A 24346-nucleotide genomic window follows, 5' to 3' on the forward strand; every position below is an offset into this window, starting at 1 on the left:
CTCTCTTAACCCCCATTATTGGTAGGGTTTGAACCTGTCACACTATTTCAAGCCTCTACATATGGCACATGCTCTTCCAGGGACATAGGTATTCCAGAACAGTAGACAAGCCGCAGACAAATGCTACTCGGTATCACCCAGGGAATGACTTGTCTTTCTCAACCTCTCTTGATGTGGGCTTGCTGATGATGTCTAGTTCAAGATCCAAGATAATATACAGAAAGTTAGTAAACTTCTTTTAAATAGACACACAAAGCCAGACCAGTGTGGCTCAGTGGACTGAGTGATGTCCCATGGGCTGAGAGGTCCAGGTTTGAATCCTGATCAGGGCACATGGCTGGGTTGCCGGCTTGATCCCCAGTAGGAGGCATGCAGGAGGCAGCCAATCCATGTTGATGTCTCTCTCATGGATGTTTCTATCTTTCTCTCCCTTATCACTTCCCTTCTCTCCAAAAAAAAATCAAGGCAAAAAAAAGAGACACACCAAAACTGTTAATGGGTGTTGTTCCGCAATAAAAAGACAATGGTTAAGACAAGAATTGGGTTTTTTTTTTTCTTGCCTCTGACAGAACCCTTCCTGTGTAGTATCACAAACAGCTATAGGAAACACAGTGGCAAAAGAAATGCCCCAACACAGAAAATGTCCCAGCTGCTCCTGCTCTGGTTGTTGCCTTACTTCCACTAAATTCTAGCAGCTGTGCAACAGAACTTTCTGTGATGATAAAAAAAAATATTCCATATTCTGTCACATGTGGTTATTGAGCACGTGAAATGTAGCTAATGTGACTCAGGATTTGGATTTTTAACTTTAATTAACTTAAAATTTTAAAATCACGTATGACCAGAGGCTATAGTCTTGGACAACATAATTCTAGGGCCTAAAGAAAAAAAACTAGGAGCCCTGGCCGGTTTGGCTCAGCGGTTGGAGCGTGGGCCGGCGGACCAGAGTACCAAAAAAAAAAAAAAATCAGGAACATAAAGGATATATGTTTGCATGTGATATATGTTTGCATGTTGGGAGTTTTATGACATAGAAGTGGCATTTGAAACCATTCAATTCATGAAATAAGTCACTTAAGTGTGTACAAAAGAATACAGGCACTCAGTGTTGAGAGGTCAGAAGTAAAAAAGAACTTGCAAGGAACACTGAGAGGGGGCAAGCAGTGACATAAAAGGAAAACCAGAAAAGTATGTTGTCTGAAAGTGATTCACAGAGGAGAGTCATTCTGCTATAAATACTATTGAAAGATCAAGCTGAAAAGTAAGGTATTCTATTTCTTTCTCACAGTTGTAAACCCTCCAAAACCGAAGAGCAAAGAACTGAAAGATACCACTTGGCGTTCATTTACCAATCACAAAGGAAAACCAGAAGATATACCAAAGTTATCTAGTATAAATATTTCATTCATATTCATGACATATATGCTATTCCAGAAGGGCATATCTTCCTTTTAATATCCACATGAAACAGGGTTTCCGAGAGCACAACAATTCTCCTGGGCAGCATTAATTATAAACGAAAACCACTCAAGTTGTTTTACCAGCTGAGGCTGCTTGAAACAATCAGTGTCTCCCATTCAGCTGCCACGCTTTCCTTGGAAACGCAGGTGTGGCATCATTTAAAGGTAAAAATGGTTTTAAAAACACAGTGTTTCCAAAAGAGAATGGGCAAAATTGTCAACATTCACAAAGGACTCAGAGAAAAAGTCAGACCCACGGACCGTGAGCTTCAGGAACCGAGGGGCTCACCTCCCACGAAGAAGGAGCTCAATATTTTCCTTTTACCTTTAAAAGAGCTGCATCTTACAGCGGGTAGGAGACCCTCCAGAACACTGTGGCCCCAACACTGCGCCGGGAAGGGACCGGCGAGCTCCCGGCACCCGCCCAGTATACCAGCACCCGGGTGGATAAGGCAGCGCTGGACGGCTCACAATTACATCCCGGACCCTAAAGTTTAAAAGAAAACCCCTTGCCCTCCGGCGTGGGCTCACCTGCCTCCTCAGTGGGGAAGACGCGGGGCCCCGGCCGCCTCAGACGGGGCGTCCCGCAAACCCTTCACTTTGTCACGGGACACAACCAGAGGTGGAAGGCCGCCTGGCCGGGGAAGGAGGACTCGGAGGGCGCGGAGCCCCTCGCTCGGTCGTTTCAGTCTCCCAGCAGCTGCAGCCACTGATTCCTCAGGTTCCACCCCAAGCGGCCCGTGGGTGCGCTTGCTCAACCGCCTCGTCGCTTAGCAACACGAGAAGCCGTCCAGTCTTCCGGACACGTCAATTCCTCCCGCCCTTCCAGAACGTGGACAGCTTTTTAAACGATTTTGTTTCCGGGTCGAGCGGGCTGTACGCAGCGGAAGGTCTCTTTACCTCCCACGTTTACCCTTGGAGGAGGATAAAGGCTCAGTTGCGCACGTGTGAATGATGTAGCTAAGGGGTCTGACGCTACTCTCCGGATTTACACACACCTCCCCTCCCGCCAATTGCTGAGCGCCATCAAGAAGTCCTCCCTCCTGAGCTCAAATCCTCCGCTTATCGCCGTTCTCCAATCACAGCGGCTCGCCCTCGGGGACTACTTTTCAATCGGCGAGGAGCGCAGAGGGGTGGGCGGGAGGACTCTTGGACCTCGGGAAGTGTAGTTCATCACTTGAAGAAATAGCGTGGGAGGTCGCGCCGGAATCCGGGTAGCATAAACTCCAGCTCCCAGAGGGCGCCGCGGTCGGGAGCCGAGCTTTTTATCTCCAACAGCGCACGCTCTGCCGACTCGGTCTCGCGGTAGAGGTGACCCGATCCCTGGATCCTCGTTTTGCAGGTGCTGAAATTGTCGGCGCAATTCCCAATCATGGTGAGTGTGGGCCCCTAGATTCTGCTTTCATTTCCTTATGTGGGGTTTCTTGAGCTTGAAGGACTTTTTTAGGGACGGCTGTACAAGGCACTGTCCCTCACGCCCTTTGGAAAGCCCTGACTCATCTGGGGACTGTCGCAGTGACCCAGTAATTGGGGAGGGGTTGATTTCCACCTGGGGAGGGGGTTCTTGGCAACATGCGATCTCGGTTCTGCTGTATGGCGGGGCTACAAAAATATGAAGCTGTGGGCTTTCTCCAAAGAATGATATGGGGTTTGATGTTGGGGGGGGGGTCCTAACCTTTTTTCCTCGTCTTACGCCCGCAGTGTGTTTAAGGGCATTTGTCTCAAAGCCCTTGAAAGCAGAAGGCCCCCTCGACTGTAAAGATAGTGTTTACCAGGTGCTCCAGATTACGTGCTACGTTTTCGGGAGACATGTTTCAGCCTTATCTAAATTAATGTCATTTAAAACCTGCTCATTGATCTTTTGCAATATTGGGACGTGCTGCAGTTACTACTACATCAGTCGCCAAATAACAGTAGCCAAATAACTAGTGCAGATGTTCTTTACTGATCTCTATGTTTTGAAATCTAGAGCTACTACATGTTACACAATGTAACCATCTTATGAAGAACTGGATACGTAACTGCACCTTGTCTCTGCTGAAAGGAGAAGGGGGGATGGTGAGGGAACTCTGACGTAGTAATAATGATCTGTCCTCAGTTTGAAGGTGACATTTGACGTCAGACTGAGAAATTGCTTCGGTACTTGTATTTATAGTTGAGACTATTTTTCCTCCCTTATCTCAAAATACTGAAATGGGTGGGGAGTGTGGAAAAATATTTGAATGAACTGGAACCTGAAAAAAGGCAAGGGAATTACTCCATCTACCTTTATAAGGGGCCCACTGGGGACAGCCACTAATTCTCAGTTAAACCTACATTTCTTATTTCATCAAATAACATAATTGATCATTTAAATGATGGTTTCAGTGGTTCCTGACCTAATCTTGGCAAGAAAACAGAGATATTTATTATCAGAATTGCAGACTTAATCATCTTAAAATTGATGGGATATTTTAAAGATCATTTTGACAAATCTCCCCACTTCAGGTCTTAAAATTGAGTTTATTGAAACCCAAATAAAATGTGATTTGCTCAAGGTCACAAAACAGTTTGCCCTCAAGGGTCTCACACTCTTTCCATTTTACCATATTGTGTCAGACAAACACCTACCAAGTCATTCTGAACATTTATTTTTAGTAGCTGAGGTTCTGGATGAAGTTGCAGGTTCATACAGCAAATATAAACCGAAGTTAGGTTATCAGCATTTATTTTACCTGATAGTTTATTTCTTTCAATTCAAAATATTGGAATTCTAGAATTGGAAGGAAGATTATTTCTCTAACCTTAAAATGTAGCCTGGTGAGGTCAAATGATTTTCCCAAGGTCACAAAGAGATCCTGGGCCCCCATTCTTGAGTTGAATTGCTGTGCAGTAGATCAGGCCAGCCCACCTCTGGAAGGTCACTCAGCACCAGATAGCACAGAGACCTTTATGAGAACCAATCCTCCTGTCCCGTTTTCTGAAACTGACAGCAAATTCTCACATGACTCAGAATCTCCTTGCCTCCTCAGGAGAGTATATAAACAATCACTGAGTTAGAAAACAGCCATCTTCTATGAGCTATTCAAAGCAGTTTTTTTTTAAAGGAGAGACTTCTTTGCGTCCCTCTGTAGGGAGTGACAGCAAGAATAAGTCATATGAAGGAATCTGAATGATACTGTTTGTCTTTTATATTACCGAAATATATGTACATTAGAAAGCAAAATAAATAAATAAAGGAATACTGGGTCTTTCTGTAGAATAACAGAAGGAACACTTAAATGCAAAGTGTTACAACTGAGACTTGAGCACATGTGCAGACAGAGCCTGCATGGTAGGAAGGTCATTAGTGCCCTGCCAAGAGCAAAGACATTTCTTCTTTAGATCTTGGCAGACTGCCCAGATATCTAAGCAAAGAATAGTAACCTGTCTTCACACAGTAACTTTGTGGTAACTTTGTGAAAAGTCAGCAGGAATTTCCCACCCTCCTGCTTTTCAACTGCAATGTTTCAAAGAGCAGAAAGAACCAAATACACAGTTTGTTCTTTCTCTTTTCATCATCAAACATTCAGGCACTAACTAGGCTTCATGGTATTCTTAACAAGATGGAATTACCTACCTGTGAAAATGATTTGCTCAAAGATACAGAAGAAGGAAACTGCTGAGGTAGAATTAGTAGCTTTTCATTAGTTGGCCACAGACCCTTCACTAAGGTCTATGATACTGTTAACACATTTTTAGTAGCTAAAATTAATGCCTGAAATTGACTGCATTTGTTGTAACTATCTGCCTGCCTTTCTGGGAGGTTAAGCTTTATAGATAATAATATTAACTTTCCCCCTCATTTCTTACCCCAGCTTGCTTTACCTAGAAGTAGCATGTATTTATAGTTTTTTCATCTTTATTTTCATTTAGTCAACAAATATTTGTTGAAAACTATATGGACTGAAAATTTGAGTCAGAGGTGTACTGTTTTCAGTTCACAGTTGGAACTGGTGTGGGGGAGGGGGATCACAGTCTACTAGAAAGTAACAGATGTAAATAGAAGACCACAGGCTACAATAATCCTTAGAGGAAAACTCTTTGGTGACAGATCTATAATTATAGTATTTGCTACATATTGTTTAGTGCTTTGTATGTTAACTCTCTCCATCCTTACAACTACCTTATTTGTTAAGTAGCTGCTGCTCTTATCTCCATTTTACTGTGGGGAAACTGAATACAGCTCTAAAGGTTAAGTAACTTGCCCAAGAACATACAGTATGCCTAATGAGTTGTGGAGTCAGAATTTGAATCCAGAAGTCTGGCTCTAGAAACCATCTCTTTACTACAATCAACTACCTCTCTAGCCCTCTGGTGTCAAATAGTGTCAGGTACATCAGAGAGATTCAGTGGTATATTGCTTAATAAATGAAGTGATGTAACAGTTCACCAATTGATTTATAACACTATATCATTAGAACTAGTGACATAAAATAATTTTGTTAACTATACCAAGAACTATGGTAGTCAGTAAGTTCACAACTTTCTCAATACTTTATTCAAAGCATATATTAATAAAACATCTTAAATACTTTTTTGAAGTATGTTAGGTTGGCTTCCAAACAATTATTTTATATTTCTAAGTTTTTGGTAGTAATTTTACAAGATCCAGCTATTCCTTCAATAATTATTTGAGTTCCAACTGTGTGCAGGGAATTGTGCTAGGCAGTTGGGATACAACAATAAATAAAATAGACAAAGCTCCTGCCATTAAGAAGTGTGCATTCTAAAGAGGGAGGAGGAGTAATTTCTTCCTTTATTCCCTTTTTCTCACCTACTCCAAGGGAGGAGGGGGAAATGACAAAGTTAAAAACATGTACCCCTAGCCAGTTTGGCTCAGCAGTTAGAGCATTGGCCTGTGGTCCAGAGAGACTCAGGTTCAGTTCCCACTAAGGGCACGTACCTCAGTTGCAGTTTGTCCCTGGCTCCTGTTGGGGTCGTGTGTGGGGCAGCCAGTGATGTCTCTCTCTTGCATGGATGCCCCCCGCCCCCAGCTCTATCTAAAAGATGAATGTAAAAATGTCCTCGGGTGAGGATTTAAAAAAAACAAACATGTAAAACCCATATGATAGAAATATACAGTAACTTATAATGTTCTTTATAAACCTAAAGTCTGTTTGGGAACATAAATATTATATTAAAATTGGCTTATTTGGGGAACTGTTATATTGTATATTTAGAGGTGTGGATAGGAAAGAGGCTCAGGAAGTCAGGAGAAACTCCATAGTTTTGACCTTTTTTTTTTCCATTCCCACCCTGGTCACATCTTTGAGGAAGAAATTGCACACATAGTCTGCTGTGATCAGATTCATTTCTCTACAACTTGGCACTTATTTCCTGACCTTTAGAGGTTAGGGTTGGGAGGTAGAAGCATCCTTCAGGGTGGTAGTCTCCTTCCACCCCAGAGGCATGTTACCTCTGGAAGAGGGAATTCTAAATATAACAAAATCAAATGCTTCTATCCCAGTCAATTCAGTAGGCCACTTCTTTTATGCAGGTAGTGATATAAGTGACACAGAGTGGACATCCATTTACCCAACATTGTCAAAGGACTAGTTCACCTTGATTGAATTTTCCATGTAATTAAACTTAACCCATTAAATTTCCAAACATTTTTGTTTAGCTCTTTTTAATAGAACTATTTCTCTTTTTACTTCTCTGAGCTTAATTTATTTTCATGACTCAGGGTCATCACTTTGAATATTAGTTATTTTTGTACATATGTCCCTATTTTGTTCAGGGTCTGCTGAGATCTGCAAGGCAACTTCTCTCTATTGTAACTGGTATTCTCTTTGTACTTATCTCCCTTCCTCCTTTTTAAAATTTCCCCTTGGAATCAGGTTGTCAACTGTCATTACATGTTGCTGTTGTTATTTAATATTAAAATTTATTATAATCCAGATGTTATCATTTTTCTCAAAAAAATAAAGGCTTAGTTTTCCTCCTCCTTCAAGTAGTTAAATTGAATCATGATTAATAGTTGTATTAAAACTTTAAGGCTGCTCTGGCCGGTTTGGCTTAGCAGTTAGAGCGTGGGCCTATGGACTGAAGAGTCTCGGGTTCGATCACCAGCTCAGTCGGGTTCGTGCAGGAAGCAATCAACCAATGTGTGTGTGTCTCTCTCTCTCATGTGGATGTGCTTCTCTCTCTCCCCCTCCCTCCCTCCCTTCCACTCTATCTGAAAAAAATCGTGGAGGGATATCCTTGGGTAAAGGTTAAAAAACAACTTTTAGGCTGATTGTCAATGAAAAATTTTAACCACTGTCACTCCTTTTCCTGATATAAAAGATTCTCTTGAGCAGATGGGACTGGGGGTGGGATTTACATAAGAGGATTTGTAAGATTCTAGTGGCCTCCAGGGTTTGTATCACTATGTAAGTCACATCAACATTATTAGGCCTGTTTTAGTGGTAAAATAGCCTTTAAAAAAGAAATGAGATTATGGAAGTAAATCCAGTATAACAGTAAGAGTTAAATAATACCACATAAATATGCAGCCAAAGGACACATGTTCCAGAAGTTGCTTAGTTAATTTATGCATACTGTATTTACTGGGATAAGTCTCCTAAGCCATACAAAAAGAAACTTTAAAATTTTACATTGACTTTTAAAGTATGTTGTCTTACTATAGAGAAACTCCTGAATATCTTTAGGGTAAAATAGTACTTTTAATAAGATGTTAATGGGTCTCTTTCATTACAGCCTGAACCAGTCAGAGTCCTTGTGACTGGAGCAGCTGGTCAAATTGCATATTCATTGCTGTACAGTATTGGAAATGGATCTGTCTTCGGTAAAGACCAGGTAGGGACAACTGTCTATAAATCTTAAAGTAAGAATATTGTCAATAAAGCCCTGTATTTAGTTGCAAAGAAACTTTTAAATGGTGAAGGAATGGGTAATCCCAATAAATGTCCTAGGCACACAGGCATTAAAAATGCTTTGCAAATCATGTATTCAGTTGATTTGGTGCAGCCAGCAGGTGTCAGTCAGTGTTAATGACAGTAACTGTTAGGGAGAGTAAGGTAGGGAGGAAAGTTGCTGAATCAGCACTTTCTTGTTTGACATGTCTTTAGACCCAAAGTAGAGAGGTAAATCTACTTCCCAGTTTGAAGCAGATACCATCTCTTCCAGCAGGTCCGATTAATGTATAATAAAAACCTTTTCTAAAGTATTCATTTATCCATTCTTTTCATCCATGAATATCAAATTCTTCCTTTATGCCAAACTGTGCTTAGTTGTTCATGAACTTAAATCAGATATACGGATACAGGTGCCATGTAACTTCAATTTGATATTTCTTCCATGTACTTCAAAGTTCAGGAATAGTGATTCATCGTACTATGTCTTTTAGCAACCATCACTGGTTTTAAAGCAATCCTTTTTCTAAAAGTGGAATCATGTTAGATACTTGACTGAAAATAATTGACTAATTAATGGGATTATATGCATGTCCACACCAAATAAGCAAAAACTTTTTCAAAGGACTTTTTTTGTATGTGACTAAATGACATAACCTGCACTAACAGATGCTGAACTTGCTATTTATTTGGCAGCCTATAATTCTTGTGCTGTTGGATATCACTCCCATGATGGGTGTCCTGGACGGGGTCCTAATGGAACTGCAAGACTGCGCCCTTCCCCTTCTGAAAGGTAAGTTAGAAAGTGAAGGAGAAAATAATTTTTATAGTATTTTATGTCTTTCAAAAAATAGATTCACGAGGGCAGGATGGGGATGAAGGGGTCTGGGGGAAAAAAGGAGAAACATCTGTAACAAAAATAAATTAATAAAAGTTGGAGGAAAAATAAAAATGGATTCACTTCTCTTCCTCCTCTGTCTTTCCTCCCCCTTCTTCTTCACTACAATCATTAATTTTATAGAAAAATAATAATACTAACAGAATCTCCTTTTTTTTTTTTTAGCAGTGACTATGTACTCAGTAAAGAGCAAATATGCTATAGTGATCTAGCATAGTAGTAATCATCATGGGTCCTAAAGCCAGTTTGCCCTAGCAAAATCTTGGATACTTTGATTGGAAAAAATAAATTTCAGATTTTTGCTAACCTGTCAGTTAGAAATTATTTCATAACGTAGTTTCTTTTTGTTTCTTGAACTACAACTATTTGGTAGATTTATACCAAAAATAAATAAGGGTAATTATATACCAAGAATAAATAAGGGTAAAAGCGAGAAATAAACAGTGTAAGGTAAGAAAACTGGACTTTCACACAATATGCTTATATATAATTTATTTTACTAATTAAATACAGTATTGCACAAGGGTTGTACACCTGAGATTGTCTATACTGTGTTGTTATTTAAAGTCTATTTAAATAGTAATAGTAGTGTCCTGTAATGGAAAACTTTTTAAACTCCAAATGACGTCTTCCAGAGCCATATGCTGCCCTGGGGCTGGAAATGGATTGGTCCTTCATACATAGATAGTCCCATCCCATCTGCCCATCATCCAGTTGAGATATAATATAAATCGTCCTAATCATATGCAGCATAGTTTGAAAAAGCCCACCAGAGTTCTGATACGAGTTTTGAGAATCATTGAACTATTACATAACTATAAGACGGAAATCTTAAATTTGATTGAAAAGTTTATTACAATATTAGGTCAAGCCATAAACTAATTTGAATATTTTCTTTAGCTCTACTTGTATCATGATGTTTTTCTTTTGATGAGGATTTAATTAATAATGTTTCCCTAGAAGTTTACACAAAGCAAAATACAAACTCAAGAGAGTTTGTATATTTCATGTATATTTCAGTAAACATTTACTAGAAGGGATACTGCCATCTAAATCATTAGTTATATGAGAAAGTATATTACCCTGTCCGAGCTATTCAGCTGGCTCTCTTTCTTCACCCATTTCCAAATCAACAACTTCTGTAGCTTTTTCCCATTTTTATTCCTCTCTCTGATGAGTTCTCTCTGCTCTCCCTAATGGGCCCAGGTTACAGTCAGCTTGTCCTTGGTCAGCTGTGAATATGACAGGGAAGGGAAGGTTCAACAAATAAGAATGTGTGACTGGAAAAATGATGGATTTGTTTTTTCTGCAACTGTTGTTCATACATATACCTATTTGGGGGCTTATAGCAGCCTGACTGATAAAAGTTCACTAATCTAAAAATTTATACTAAATCCTGGTTGTCTTAATCCACTTGGGCTGCTTTAACAAAAATATTATAGATTGAGTGGTTTATAAACAACAGAAACTTATTTCTGACAGTTCTGGAGGCTGGGAAGTCAGAGATCAAAGAGCCAACAGATTGGGTGTCTAGTGAGGGCACAATTTGTGGTTCATAGATGGCGATCCTCTCACCATGTCTTCACATGGTGAAAAGCATGAGGAAGCACTAAGGGCACTAATCCCATTCATGAGGGCTTCACCTTTGTGACCTAATCACCTCCCAAAGGCCTTACATCATAATACCATCAACATTGGGGATTAGTTTCAACATATGAATTTTGGGGGGACACAAACATTCAGTCTATAATACTGGTTATGACCTTTCTAATTACTTTTAATATATGTATTTTTTATTCCTCACCGGAGGATATTTTTCTACTTATTATCTGATAGAGTGGGAGAGAGGGAGAGGGAGAGAGACAGACAGAGAGAAGCATTGATGTGATAGAGCCACATTGACTGGTTGCCTCCCACACAACCCCACCAGGGCTGGGGACGAACCGCAACCGAGGTACATGCCCTTGACTGGAATCGAACCCACGACTCATTGGTCCTCAGGCCGACACTAACTGCTGAGCCAAACCAGCCAGGGCATTTTAATATTTAAAGTAATTTTAACTTAAAGGTTAAGAGAATTAATTTCTTTTTTGGGTTATCTTTGGTTATTTGCCTGAATAACAAATGTTGCCTTGAAAGTTATAGTATACCTTTGCATCATATATGATTATAAAAGATAAAAGGCATAGAAGTCTTGAAATTGAGATAATTATTAAAATAGGAAAAGCAAAATAAATATATTGACATTTCTGCTAATATTATTGTTGAATTTATAAATTGTCTTTCTTAAGTCCCTAAAACTCTTATCAATATGACATGTAAAGGTAAACATTTGCTACAAAGTGAAGGAGTTACTGGACAAATATATAAAAAAGAAGGCCTCAGACTTTGGTGTTTAAGTATCTCTGCATATTTATTGCCATGTTGTTCACAGATGTCATCGCAACAGATAAAGAAGAGGTTGCCTTCAAAGACCTAGATGTGGCTATTCTTGTGGGCTCCATGCCAAGAAGGGACGGCATGGAGAGGAAAGATTTACTCAAAGCAAATGTGAAAATCTTCAAGTCACAGGGTACAGCCTTGGAGAAATATGCCAAGAAGTCAGTTAAGGTGATCAATACAGAAGTATTTTGAGGGATGTTTCATTATCAGCATTTGAAACTTTCTGCTGTCAACGTTTAAGTTCAACAAAATTATTTGCTACTCCAACCCCCCCACCCCCCACTCTCAGTTCTGTGCAATAGTCAGTAGATACAGATACATAGTTTTGCTTGATAAGCTCTCCCTTTCTGGGTTTTCCTCTTGTGTAGAAATCTATATTCAGAGGTGCTCGAAAATATTTTGCCTATTACTGTTATGTGGAAGTTTAGTATTAATTTGTAAACCCACAAGGCACAGGACTTTCTGGTGCCTTTTAACTGTTCGTTCAGACATTTGGATTTGTGTGTGATTGTGGAGGGAGGTGGCTGTAAGCTGTGTTCTTAGCAATAGGAGCTAGTGGCTTCTGAATGCTCTTTTTTTTTTTTTTTTTTATCTTCACCTGAGGACATTTTTGCATTTATCTTCAGGTAGAGCAGGGGGGAGAGAGGGAGGAAGAGAGAGAGAGAAACATTGATGTGAGAGACACATCTAGTGGTTGCCACCCACACGGCCCCAGTTGGGGCCGAGGACAAACTGTAACCAAGGTACATGCCCTTAGCGGAAACCGAATCTGGGCGTCTCTGGTCTGCGGGCCGATGCTCTAACCACTGAGCAAAACCAGCCTGGGCTACATGTCTCTTAAGAAGTTTAGTCGGTATGACTTCCTGTTCTCTTTATGATCAAGCTATTTTAGTTCCTAAATTTGTCTTGATACTGCACTAAAGCTTCCTTTTACCAAGTAAATATCAGTGAACTAGAAACTAATTGTCACAGCAGAAGGCTTGCTGGTTAGAGGTTTTGTTCATTTTTTTATCCTTACTTCAAAGAAAGGTAAAAGAAATGTTATAAGATATTTAAAGTTGCCAGTTATAATATTCTATAGAATATTCATAGACATCTGAATGTTTTCTGTGTACTTCGTTTTAAATAATTAACTTTCTGCTAATGATTACAGAAAATAGTCGTTCGCAGAAAATAATAAAGTCGAGTAGAAATCCACAGGTCTCTTAGTAAAAAATTACAAGGTTATTTTTTTATTATTATTTGTTGTTTTTTAATTGAATTTATTGGGGTGACATTGGTTCATAAAATTACAAGGTTGTTTGGATTGCTAAAATTCAGGCTGCCTGGGAGTTGTACTGTTTGCACAGTAATCGCCCCTCAGCCAGATGTCCTTTTTGGAATACTTAGCAGCTTACTCTCAAGTGCGCCAAAAATAAAAGATTTAAGGGATGGGGTTGGGGGTAGAGTAGAGAGAGATGGAGCAAATCAGAGAATCTGGGTAAAGGGAATGTGTGAGTTAGTCTCTTTAATACACTTGCAGCTTTTCTGTAAGTTTGATATTATTTCAGTTTTTTAAAATTATCATTTCATTTAAAACTTAAAAGTCCATGTACACATTTTCTTATATTGTATTATAATCCAGTGTATCCCATATCTCTCCAATTAAAAAAAAAAAGGTAGCCTAAAATGCTTTATCCTAAAGACCGATTCAGTAGGAATATAGAATGGATAGGAGTTGGTAATCTGCATTTTGACAAATATCTTCGTTAATTCATAGGATTAGGAGAGACTGAGAAACAACTTTTCATTCGTAAAAACAAATCATTGTCCTAAAGTAAACTGCTTAAGTAGAATTTCTTTTTTTATAAGAAGGAAAATTTTATCAGTGAATCAAATTCTGAGATAGAGCCTTAGATTACTTGTTTTGTTGTGTGTGTGTGTGTGTGTGTCAAGTAGATAAATGCTGTCTCTATTTTGGCACAAAACAAAATAGACAGATATGTACCTTATGTCTTGGACAGTACTACCTGAAGAGTGACTTTTATATATATAATGGTGACTTTATTAAATGTGTTTGGTAGTCACAGCGAACCCTAACAAAGGGAAAAAACTTTTTAGAAGGAAGAATAGAAACGTACTAGAAACTACAATGATAACTACACATATAGCTGACACAAACTTGATGCAAAGGCTACATGTTACACATTTGTCAGTCATGCTAAGACAGTTTAGTTAAGCAGTATATTGTCTGTAACTGCTCTGGTGGGTTATCCTAGGTCATCGTGGTGGGAAACCCAGCCAATACCAACTGCCTGACTGCCTCTAAATCTGCACCGTCCATCCCCAAGGAGAACTTCAGTTGCTTGACTCGTTTGGATCACAACCGAGCTAAAGCTCAGGTAAGAAAAATGCCTTTTTAAAGTCTCATGAATGTTCTCTCACTTTAACGTTGCTGAATCTTAGTTTGTGCTTTTTTTAGTAGGAAGCTATTCCAATTTGTTAGGGAGTCTTTAAATCTGGTCTTATAAGGACCAGAGCTGAATTTCCTACTTAATTTTCTCAAATATATTTAATGTGCTACCTATAATTAAATGTGGTTGCTATTGTCCTCTTGTGACAGTGGTTAAAAAGTATTTACTAGTACAGATCATTCACATGATAGTACATAATTTAGTTTATTTTTATCAGATATAAAGATTATAAAATGAAAGACTTAAGCTTTACGTGTTTGTGTGGTTCAGCTTCCTTTTTCCCTACATATAAACAATCAAAATAAAAATTCAGATTTTTAATTGTTAATTTTATATTCTCCTTTTCAGTTTTACACCTTAATATTCTACATGTTCCCATAAAATTTCCTACTTTTCACTACTAAGCAGCTAAGTTTTAATTAGGGCAAGTTTTCTGCCTGGCCAGTGTGGCTCAGTGGATTGAGCATTGTTCTTTGGGCTGAGAGGTTCTGGTTCGATTCCCAGTCAGGGCACATGCCCTGGTTTGGGGCTTGATCCCCAGTGGGGGGTATGCAGAAGGTAGCTGATCAATGTTTCTCTCTCATGTCGATGTTTGTATCTCTCTCTCTCTCCCTCTTTATCTAAAAAAATCAGTAAAAACATATTTAATTATGGTCAAGTTTTCTTACCCATTGGAGCCTTATATTATGCCAAGGGTTCAGTGACCAGGGTGTTAACTATAGCTTTTTAAAAAATTAGAGGCTGTGGCCTTGGCCAGTTTGGCTCAGTGGTTAGAGCGTCAGCCTGCGTACCAGAGAGTCCTGGGTTTGGTTCCCCACTCATTTGCTGTTCGTCCCTGGCCCCGGTTGGCATTTTGCGGATGGTAAACATTTTATGTATCTCTCTCACATCGATGTTTCTCTCTCTCTCTTCCTCTCTCTTCCCTCCCGCTCTATCTGAAGATAAATGCAAAAATGTCCTCGGGTGAGGATTTAAAAAAAAAAAAATTTGAGGCCATGCCCTGGCCGATTTGGCTCAGCAGTAACAGCTTCAGCCGGTGGACCAATCAGTCTCAGGTTCAGTTTCGGCCAAGGACATGTACCTCAGTTGCAGTTTATCCCTGGCCATGGTTGGGGTCGTGCGGAAGGCAACCAGTTGATGTGTCCCCCTCACATCGGTGGTTCTCTCTCCCTTTCTTTTCCTTTCTCTCCCTCCCACTCTATCTGAAGATAAATAGAAAAATATCCTCTGTTAAGGATTAAAAAAAAAATAGAGGCTGTGACACTCATCTGTGCTAGTTTCCTGGGCTTTCTTAGATCTAGACGATCCTGATGCCCTTAGAAGTCATGACAGAGTTCTAGATTTGAGACATAACCTCTTTCCTTTTCCCCAGTGATTTTCTGGCCATCCCTTCTTAGCCACAGGTCACCACTGCCAGATAGGTCTATGAGTGTAGTCCTTTTTCTTCTAGAGAAGACAACTTTAATTTCAAGAAAACAGTTTTTACCAAAAGATGATGTGAGGTCTGCTGTATACTGAGAATTGATCATCTTTCAGCTTTGGAGTGCCCGGTAAAGGAGAAGATAATTTACATTTGTTAAGCTCCTACTCTAAGCTGAATGCTTTACATATAATTTACCATTTAATTTTTATAGTGACTGTATGAGATACTCATTATTATCACTATTTTACAGATAAGAAACCTGAAGGTCAGGGAACTGCTTAAAGTCATACAACTAGTAAATAATGGAGCCACTTAGATTTGCCTGAGTCCAAACCCTTCTGTGTATTCTTACATTATGGGATCAACTAAGTAGCTCTGTGATCTTGAGAAAGTATATTCAGGTTATAAAATGGGAGAATAATTGTATCTATCTCAAAGTGGGTAAATGAGATCTATATTACGCTTTTATCGTTGTGCCTGTCACATTGTAAAACTCATGAAGGTTGCCTGCTATTATTGATTTTAATTATTATTATTAAAAGGGATATATCCAAGAGTTGAGAAGAGCCGCACTTCAGAAATATCTCCCTGAATATTCCAGTTAATTTAGAAGGTCTTCAGATAACAAACTTAAATTGCAAATAATTCCTAAGAAGATTTAGGCTGTGGGCTGGGTCTTTTTTCTTATTATTTAGCCAGAGTCTGGTGGCTGGGAAGGAATGGGAGTTTGTTTGAATAACTGGAGGCAGGAGATTTGGGTACAATAGAAAATAGCACAGATAAGTGGCTGGCCTCTAATTTGGGTACTACAGAACAAGTACTATTTAACAGTTAAGGAAAAGATATTATAGGTGTTGAGTTGTAGATTCTGGATTGCCAGATGGTTACTTAATTTCATTACAAAAAGGAGAAAAAAGGTAAAATGAGAACACTAACAAACTTCCATCTTTGCTCTATCACCTGAGACCTTGGTGGAGGCAGGCATTGCAAAATTCTGCTTCTGGAGGCTCTACTAAGTAACACTTTGTTCCAGTGCCTGAAACCATTTTTCTTGTAGGGGTGAAAGTCTGAATGAGGAAAGAGAGAAGAAGCTTTCTCATCAAACTTTTAACTTTTGGCATAATATTCAGCATGCCAGTCTGACAGCGACAGCTTTGAAGAAGTTTTTGAAGAAGCAGTTTCTTTCTTAATCCAGTGAAAAAAATAACAAACCCAAAGATGAAATTTTCTTACGTAAATGGTTGCTAGTCTTACATAACTTGTTTTGGAATTCAGAGGACTTAGCTACCTAGCAGTTGTTTGTCACCTGCAGAACTCCCCTTTGTATTTGCAAACCAGAACTGCATATGGGTCTGCTGACCAGGCAGTTTGGCAATGAAACCAGTTAGCTGGTATCAGGCGAAAAAATTTGCTAGGGCTGAAGAATTAGTCAAAAACTATTTAATAGATCTATATGACAGGCATGAAAGTGTCTAAGGGAGCAAGAAACTAGTGTCCTGGATACATGTTAATTTAAACTAGCTCTGACATGAATGATATTCAGAAACTACATGTGGGTGCAAAGTACTGGCCTTTGCTGTCCAGACAGAAGTGGATTAGCTCAAGAGATCAAAAGAACCAGGAGGAGGTGGGCAGGCAACAGGACAAAGGAGCCTCCTCTAGGGAGGAGAGGCCTAGAGGCAGTATGTCTTTACTCTACTTCAGAGCAGTTGAAGCTGACATCTAGCAGAATGTTCCAAGTCCTTGGTAATATATATCTTAGGTTACTTGCCCAGGTTAAAATTTTCCTTTTTCTCTACAATGACAGCTAAATATAAATAAGGGCAATTCTTCCCAAGTCCTTTCAGGTCATGGCACACACTGAAAATGGTTCTAATTGCACAGCACACCACTCTACCCTAGCCACTAAGCAGGTCAGTAGCTGGGTACCCCAGAAACCAACAATCCATCTAATTCATGAAGACTGATAATGGTAGTTAATACTTGCAGAACTCTAGATGAAGCAGGGTTTAGATCAGCAGTGATTTAAAAAGTCAAAAACTAAAAATTTTAAGTTAATTTTTAAAATTAACTAACTATTAGGATTTAAGTAAACAGTCACCTCACCCTGTCCCCGTAGCTCAGTGTCAGAGCATAGTCCCTATACCATGTTAACATCTCAGGAAATTGTGAATATTTTTGTGGCGGGGGGGGGCTTTTGTTACTGGAGAAATGGATGATTGGCACAATTTAAAAACATGAAGAGACCATCAGGAATGTTAATATTGCTAAAACTGTGGAAGAAACAATGATCACAGGCAGTTGAAGAGATAGAAAACTTGTTGAGTTGGATAAACAAAGAGCAGTTAGCCAGTGACAGCCACAGCATTTCAGAGGCAGTGATTTGTGAAAAAATAAAGATGCCACATGCTGACTTCCTGAAAGTCATCCCTGGAACAAGTGCTTCAAGTGATTAGTTCAAGGCTAGTAGTGGGTAGTTTGATAAATTTAAGAAAAGAAGTGTTTGTTAATAGATTAAACAGTTACATTGGACATGTATTGTATATAAGAAAGGTTAAAACAGGGAGTCATTTGAGGGTCTGGAATGAATTCAATTTACATTATTTCTAATGGGGAAAAATCATTTTGTTTTTTAATAAATCACTTCTCGAACAGCCTTCCAGAACGAATTATGTTCGAGAACCAAGGTTCCACTGTAATGGCCTTTTTCATCTTTATTCTTTTTGTTTGGTTAGTTGTTTAGTGTTGTTTTACTTTTTATTTTGCAATAATTATAGACTCAGAAGAAGTTGCAAAAATAGTAAAGGACCCCGTGTACCCATTATGGGCTTTCCTTGGAGGTGGTGCCATCTCACATGACTCTCGAGTCGTCAAAAGTAGGAGAGACTAGAATGTGCACATCACTGCTAACTACAGTTACTCACATGTCTGCAATGTTTACACTTTTGTATGTCTTTATGAATGATTCTGTGGCATTTAATCATATATATAGATTACTAGAACCACCACAGTCAAAACACAGAATTGTCCCATCACCCACAAAAGATCTCCTAAAAAAAAATGACCTCTTTATGCTGCCTCATTATAGTTATACTGTTCCTCTCCTTTCCTAAACCCTGGCAACATTTATCTGTTCTTCATCCTATAACTTTGTCATTTTGAGAATGTTATAAAAATGGAATCACACAGCAAGTAATTGTTTGAGATTGTCTTTTATTTACTCACTTTAATATCCATCCACGTTGTGGTATGTTCTACTTACACTTATTTTTCCACTATTCTATTTATTTCATTGTGTGGAGGTTCCACAGTTTGTATAACCGTTCTTGATAGATTTTGGGGTGGTTTCCAGTTGGGGCTCTTACTCTCCTTGTTTTTTTTAAATTTTTTAAAAATACCAGCATTGCCATGGCCAGTTTTGGCTCAGCAGTTAAGAGTGTCGGCCACAGACCAAAGTTGTCTCAGAGTCCGATTCCCAGTCAAGGGCACATACCTGGGTTGCAGGTTCAATTCCTGGCCCTTATTAGGGTTGTGGGAGAGGTAGCCAATGGCCACATCTATGTTTCTCTCTCTCTCTCTCTCTCTCTCCCTCCCTCTCTCCCTCTCTCCCTCTCTCGCCTTTCCCTCCCTCTCTCTCCCTCCCTCCCTCCCTCTCTCCCTCCCTCCCTCCCTCCCTCTCCCTCCCTCTCTCCCTCCCCCTCTCTTCCACTCTGCCTGAAAATCAATGGAAAAATATCCTCAGGTGAGGAGTAACAAAAAATAAAATACCAGTGTTTTCCCTTTGTTATATGCTGAATGCTCACAAAGAACTTTGATACAGTGCTGCATATTTTATAATAAGAAAAATCACCCACAATGTCACCCTAACACATCAGCTTTTAAAAATTGTTTTTCGAAACATTTCTTTCTGGTTCATCATAAATGCTCTGTCTAATTAGGAACAAATTATACATATAACTAACCAAAGTGTTTTTTCCTGCATATTTATCAGGCAAATCACAAAAGAAACAAGCTTATTTCATTTTATTTAAATCTTTCAAAACATAGCTTTCATACCCTTTCTGTGGCCACTGCACTACATAATATAATTGATGTTTATGTGATTACAAGGCCTTTAGGATCCTAAAGTGCTTTCTGAACTACAGCTAGACATTGTTATATCTGTTAGAATTTTAGTATTATCTATGTTATTTTAACTGTTTTCTTCAGTTTCCTAATCTATAAAACGAGGGCAGTTAAGACTTTGTCCATCTGAGTCCCTTCCAACTTTAAAATTTCATATTTAGGATTGTTTGAAAATTAGTTACTTTATATATGGCATATAATAAAAATTTCACCCAAATATAAAGTATCTAAATACCTGATTGCTCAGAAGTGCTGAGGCAACATCTCCAAGTAAATAGTAACAACAAAACAAGGGTTACATTTACATATTCCAGTAATATTAACTTCTTGCTTGGTGTTTTATATTTGATAAACCCACTATACTTAGAAGTTAACCACAAAATGTATGATGCTCTCTACTCTTAAACAGGTCACAGTTTGAAATGAAAAGTATTTGTCTAAGTAATGTATTTGTTTCCAATTAACTAGATTGCTCTTAAACTTGGTGTGACTTCTGATGATGTAAAGAATGTCATTATCTGGGGAAACCATTCCTCAACTCAGTATCCAGATGTCAACCATGCCAAGGTGAAACTGCAGGGGAAGGAAGTTGGTGTTTATGAAGCTCTGAAAAATGACAGCTGGCTCAAGGGAGATTTCATCACAGTAAGAAAAATCTGGGTGCTCGCTTAACAGACAAGCATAAAGAACTCTCGAGAGAGACCCACATTACTGACCTGAATATTCTGCAGGGGTAAGGGGAAGGAGGGACACAAGGAGAACAAGTCCTACTTTATTATGGGATCCTACTAAGCCAGTCATGGTCCAATCTGTTCTGATCTGTTGCGTGGTAGTCAAGATAGATTGTTAAAGTGGAAAAAAACTAGAAAAAATGGGAAAATCTAGTCATCTTATACAGAGATCCATTTTTATGTGAAGTATGGTAAACTTTCTGTGGAGATTTGTAGTTTTTCCTAAAAAGACTGGTGCTTATAACAAATGGGTCAGTAAGGCCAAAATTGGGTAAATTGCCTGATTTTGGAGGGGACATATTGAGCTATGGTTGCAGCCTTTCGCCCTCAGATCAGTTTGGAATTAATGAAAACTCTGCTGTCATGATCAAGTCACACTGCTGTCTCTGCCTACCCCCACCCAGACTGTGCAGCAGCGTGGCGCTGCTGTCATCAAGGCTCGGAAACTGTCCAGTGCAATGTCTGCTGCAAAAGCCATCTGTGACCACGTCAGAGACATCTGGTTTGGAACCCCAGAGGTAAGGACTCGGTGATTTGCACAAGCCTCTCTTTTACTTTTGTCTTTGGATGCTGTGATGTGAAAAGAATATAACCTTAGCAGTCAGGCAGGTTAAGTTCATATCCTGACTCAGCTGCCCACTAGCTGAGTAAACTTGGGAAGTTACCTAACCTTTCTGACCTGTCTTGTCATCTTTTATATGGGTTGTGAGGGTTAAATGAGATGATATATATAGAAAACACCTATCACACATGGTAGAGGTGACATTTTTTCATCCTAAAGCCTATATTGGCCCATAGTTTCATCATTTACAAAGTGAGGATTTTGTATCTCGGTCCTACTTCACACATGGATTGGAAGAGTGGAATGAGATAATGCCCACGAAAGTTACCCTGTCACAGAAGTGCCTGGTGATGGTTCCTTACTGTGGGTGATGGTTCCTTACACAGTAATGAAGTTATGCACATAAGTAAGAACGTGTCACCTATTTAATTTTTGTTAGTTCACATGTGTTGGTTATATAAACTAATTCCTAAGCACTATGAGAATGTAAAGATTACTGTTTTCAGGGAGAGTTCGTGTCCATGGGCATTATCTCTGATGGCAACTCCTACGGTGTTCCCGATGATCTGATCTACTCATTCCCTGTTACAATCAAGGTAAGGTATTTTGGGGTTATTTCCCTCTGTCCCCTACTTGGAAAGTAGTTGTATATTTTTATTAATAATGGCATAATTTAGTCTAGAAAGTAGTTTCTAGACTAAATTAGACATTTTTCTCAGCTTTAAAATTGTGTGGAGCACAACTTCAAGTCAATAAAAGATTGAAATTAATCTGGAAAGAGAGATTCAACTCTTCTCACTAGACATATTTTGTTATTGTGCCTCTAATATTGGATACCTACAAATGGTATCTTTTAAATGAAGCAATAGTTCTCAGTATTGTACTCTTTATTATACTTAAAGTCAGTAGTTTTTTTGTTTGCTAATTAATCCTCATTTAAACATTTTCTTCCTAGAGAAAGGAGGCTTTAAATTCAAGTGTTGAGTTTGTATCAAAACTATCTATTAATTAAGATCTGGGTTTTGATTTGCTTCTTTAGAATTAGAGTGTTAAACAGTCCCTAGATTGAAGTTCAAACTAAGTTGTTGCTTGCTGGAGGATCAGTTCTAGTTTAATTATAAATCTCTTATTTGCAATTATTTTCAAACAGAATAAGACATGGAAAATTGTTGAAGGTCTCCCTATTAATGATTTCTCACGTGAGAAGATGGATCTTACTGCAAAGGAACTCAAAGAAGAAAAAGAAACTGCCTTTGAATTTCTTTCCTCTGTCTGACTAGACAATCATTTCAATGTTACTAAATACCCCAATGCTGAAGGATCTAAATGTCGTCTTTGACTCTAGTACCAAGTAATAATAATGCTATACTTAAATCACTTGTGAAAAACAACACATTTTGAAGATTATGTGCTTCTCGGTACAAATTTGTGACAGTTTATCATCATGTTATTAGTGTTGCATTCTAAATAAAATATATATTCAGAGGCAGACGACTCAGACTCTAATTTTTAGCTAATATTTTGTTTCTATTCAGAAAACAAACTTGCGTGTTTCCCAGCTTGCTGAAGGGGTTGTGATTTTTTTTTAAAACCAGAGAAAGGCAATGAGATGGAAAATGTCACAGGGCAAGGCCTAATTCTCTTTAAATAGAATAGGAAGATCCACCTTTGATATGAATCAATCTACTCCGGGATATATTTTTAAACATTACCTTTATTAGGTAATTAAACACCTATCATATTTTTTTAATTAGTTCAATTTTTAATTCGTTCAAAACTTAGTTTAATTTTTTTTAAATTAGTTCATGCTTTTGTGAATAATTTGATTTTAACATTAGCTGTTGAATAGGTTGCAGATAATACTCTATTTACAGTTTAATGCCATTGAATGAAATTAGTACATTTTCATGATAGAAGAAAAAGGTATGAGTCTTCTCTTGAGGTATTCCTTTAAAGCAGATAAGGAATCATTTACATTTCATAACCAGTAAATGCCACAGGAATTTTTGCTAGTAGGACTATTCGTAATCAAAGCTTATTACTAGAAACAGTGCCGTTAAAAATAAAAACAACTTGTCTTTTTTCCCTCCAAATCCATGAGGACAGGGGTTATCCATCCTTTCATGTAGAAAAAAAATGAGTGAAAAGTGATTTTATAACTAGATGAATTAAAAATAAAAATTTAAAACAACTGAATCTACAAACAAGCAGAGAGGAACTCATAGATACAGAAAACTTTTTGTTGGTTGCAGGTTCGGGGGTTGGGTGAAAAAGGTGAAGGGATTTAAGTTAAAATTGGTTGTTACAGAATAGTCATGAGGTAGAAAGGGTCAAGGAGGGGGAAAAGGGAGATATCTGTAATACTTTCAATAAGAAATTTTAAAAAATAAAATTTCATGTAGAATTAATTTAAATGTTTTTATATAAAGGAAGTTGTCCTGGTCAGTTTTGTTCAGTGGTTAGAGCGTCGGCCCTCAGACCGAAGGGTTCTGGGTTCGATTCCCGGTCAAGGGCTCATGCCTGGGTTGCAGGTTTGATCCCCAGCGGGAGGCAACCGGTTGATGTGTCTCTCACATCACTGTTTCTCTTTCCCTGCCTCCCTTCCACTCTCTAAAAATCAATGGAAAAATATTCTTGGGTGAGGGTTGAAAAACAAAAAATACATATAAAGGAAGTTTGAATATGTACCAGTTATTATTATTCTCTCTTAGTTCAAAATGCACTCTTCTATACTCTGCTTATGACACTGGGACTGGGACTCAGCAAACATTTCTTTACCAGCTCCTCCCTGCTCCATGTTAAGTCTGCCAATGAAGGATGCTAGAGGGAGACTAGAAGGCTGAGTAAGAACAAGCTCTTGGCTCCTTTCCATTGGCTTCCTCTGTCATAACCTTCTTTTCACTTTTTATATAAACCAAAAAGGAAGAAATTAGTTAAACATATCTTCAGAAGAGCAATTAATTGGAAACATAAAGACAAGGTAATTTCATGTAGCATTGAAAAAATGTTACATGAAGGAAGTATATATATATAAAAGTTGTAAGAATTGGGAGGTACAACCGGAAAATACAATATAAGCTAAGTTAAATTAACTCCAATGTGTTCATCTCTATTTTATCATCCATTCATGTAAAATGGCCTATTAATTTCATTCTGTAAATTAACCTCACCAGTCCTTCAAAATCAGGAATCATATAAGCAAATGAAATGGTAGTACACTTTGGAGAGACCTGGTGGATTACTTAGAGAAACAAGTAATTCCTCACCAGCTGTGCTTTTGAAGCACAGCTTTGTGTTTTCACATTGTAAAATTTGTTACCTCTTTACGCCATTTACTTCTGTCACCCTAACTAAGAGAACAATGCGTTTTGTTG

At 38.5% G+C, this 24346-nt stretch overlaps 2 protein-coding genes across 2 annotated transcripts in view; one reads left to right on the forward strand and one right to left on the reverse strand.

The window, feature by feature from the left end:
• LOC118630792 (WD repeat containing planar cell polarity effector) overlaps positions 1 to 2344 on the reverse strand; it is a 359956-nt gene extending 357612 nt beyond the window's left edge. The window contains exon 1 of the mRNA XM_036262931.1: positions 1992 to 2344. The gene's annotated coding sequence lies outside the window, so the exon portion shown is untranslated. The remainder of the gene's footprint in view (positions 1 to 1991) is intronic.
• Positions 2345 to 2751: 407 nt separating this feature from the next.
• On the forward strand, positions 2752 to 22455 carry MDH1 (malate dehydrogenase 1). The gene is made up of 9 exons (XM_036263284.1): positions 2752 to 2835; positions 8184 to 8282; positions 9035 to 9131; positions 11671 to 11846; positions 13937 to 14059; positions 20148 to 20324; positions 20815 to 20928; positions 21479 to 21568; positions 22123 to 22455. Exons 1-9 carry the CDS (start codon positions 2833 to 2835, stop codon positions 22246 to 22248), a joined length of 1005 nt encoding a protein of 334 aa, XP_036119177.1. The 5' UTR covers positions 2752 to 2832; the 3' UTR covers positions 22249 to 22455.
• Positions 22456 to 24346: the final 1891 nt, after the last annotated feature.

This window comes from Molossus molossus, unplaced genomic scaffold, assembly GCF_014108415.1.
Source record: "Molossus molossus isolate mMolMol1 unplaced genomic scaffold, mMolMol1.p scaffold_m16_p_15, whole genome shotgun sequence".
Classification (NCBI taxonomy): Eukaryota; Metazoa; Chordata; class Mammalia; order Chiroptera; family Molossidae; genus Molossus; species Molossus molossus.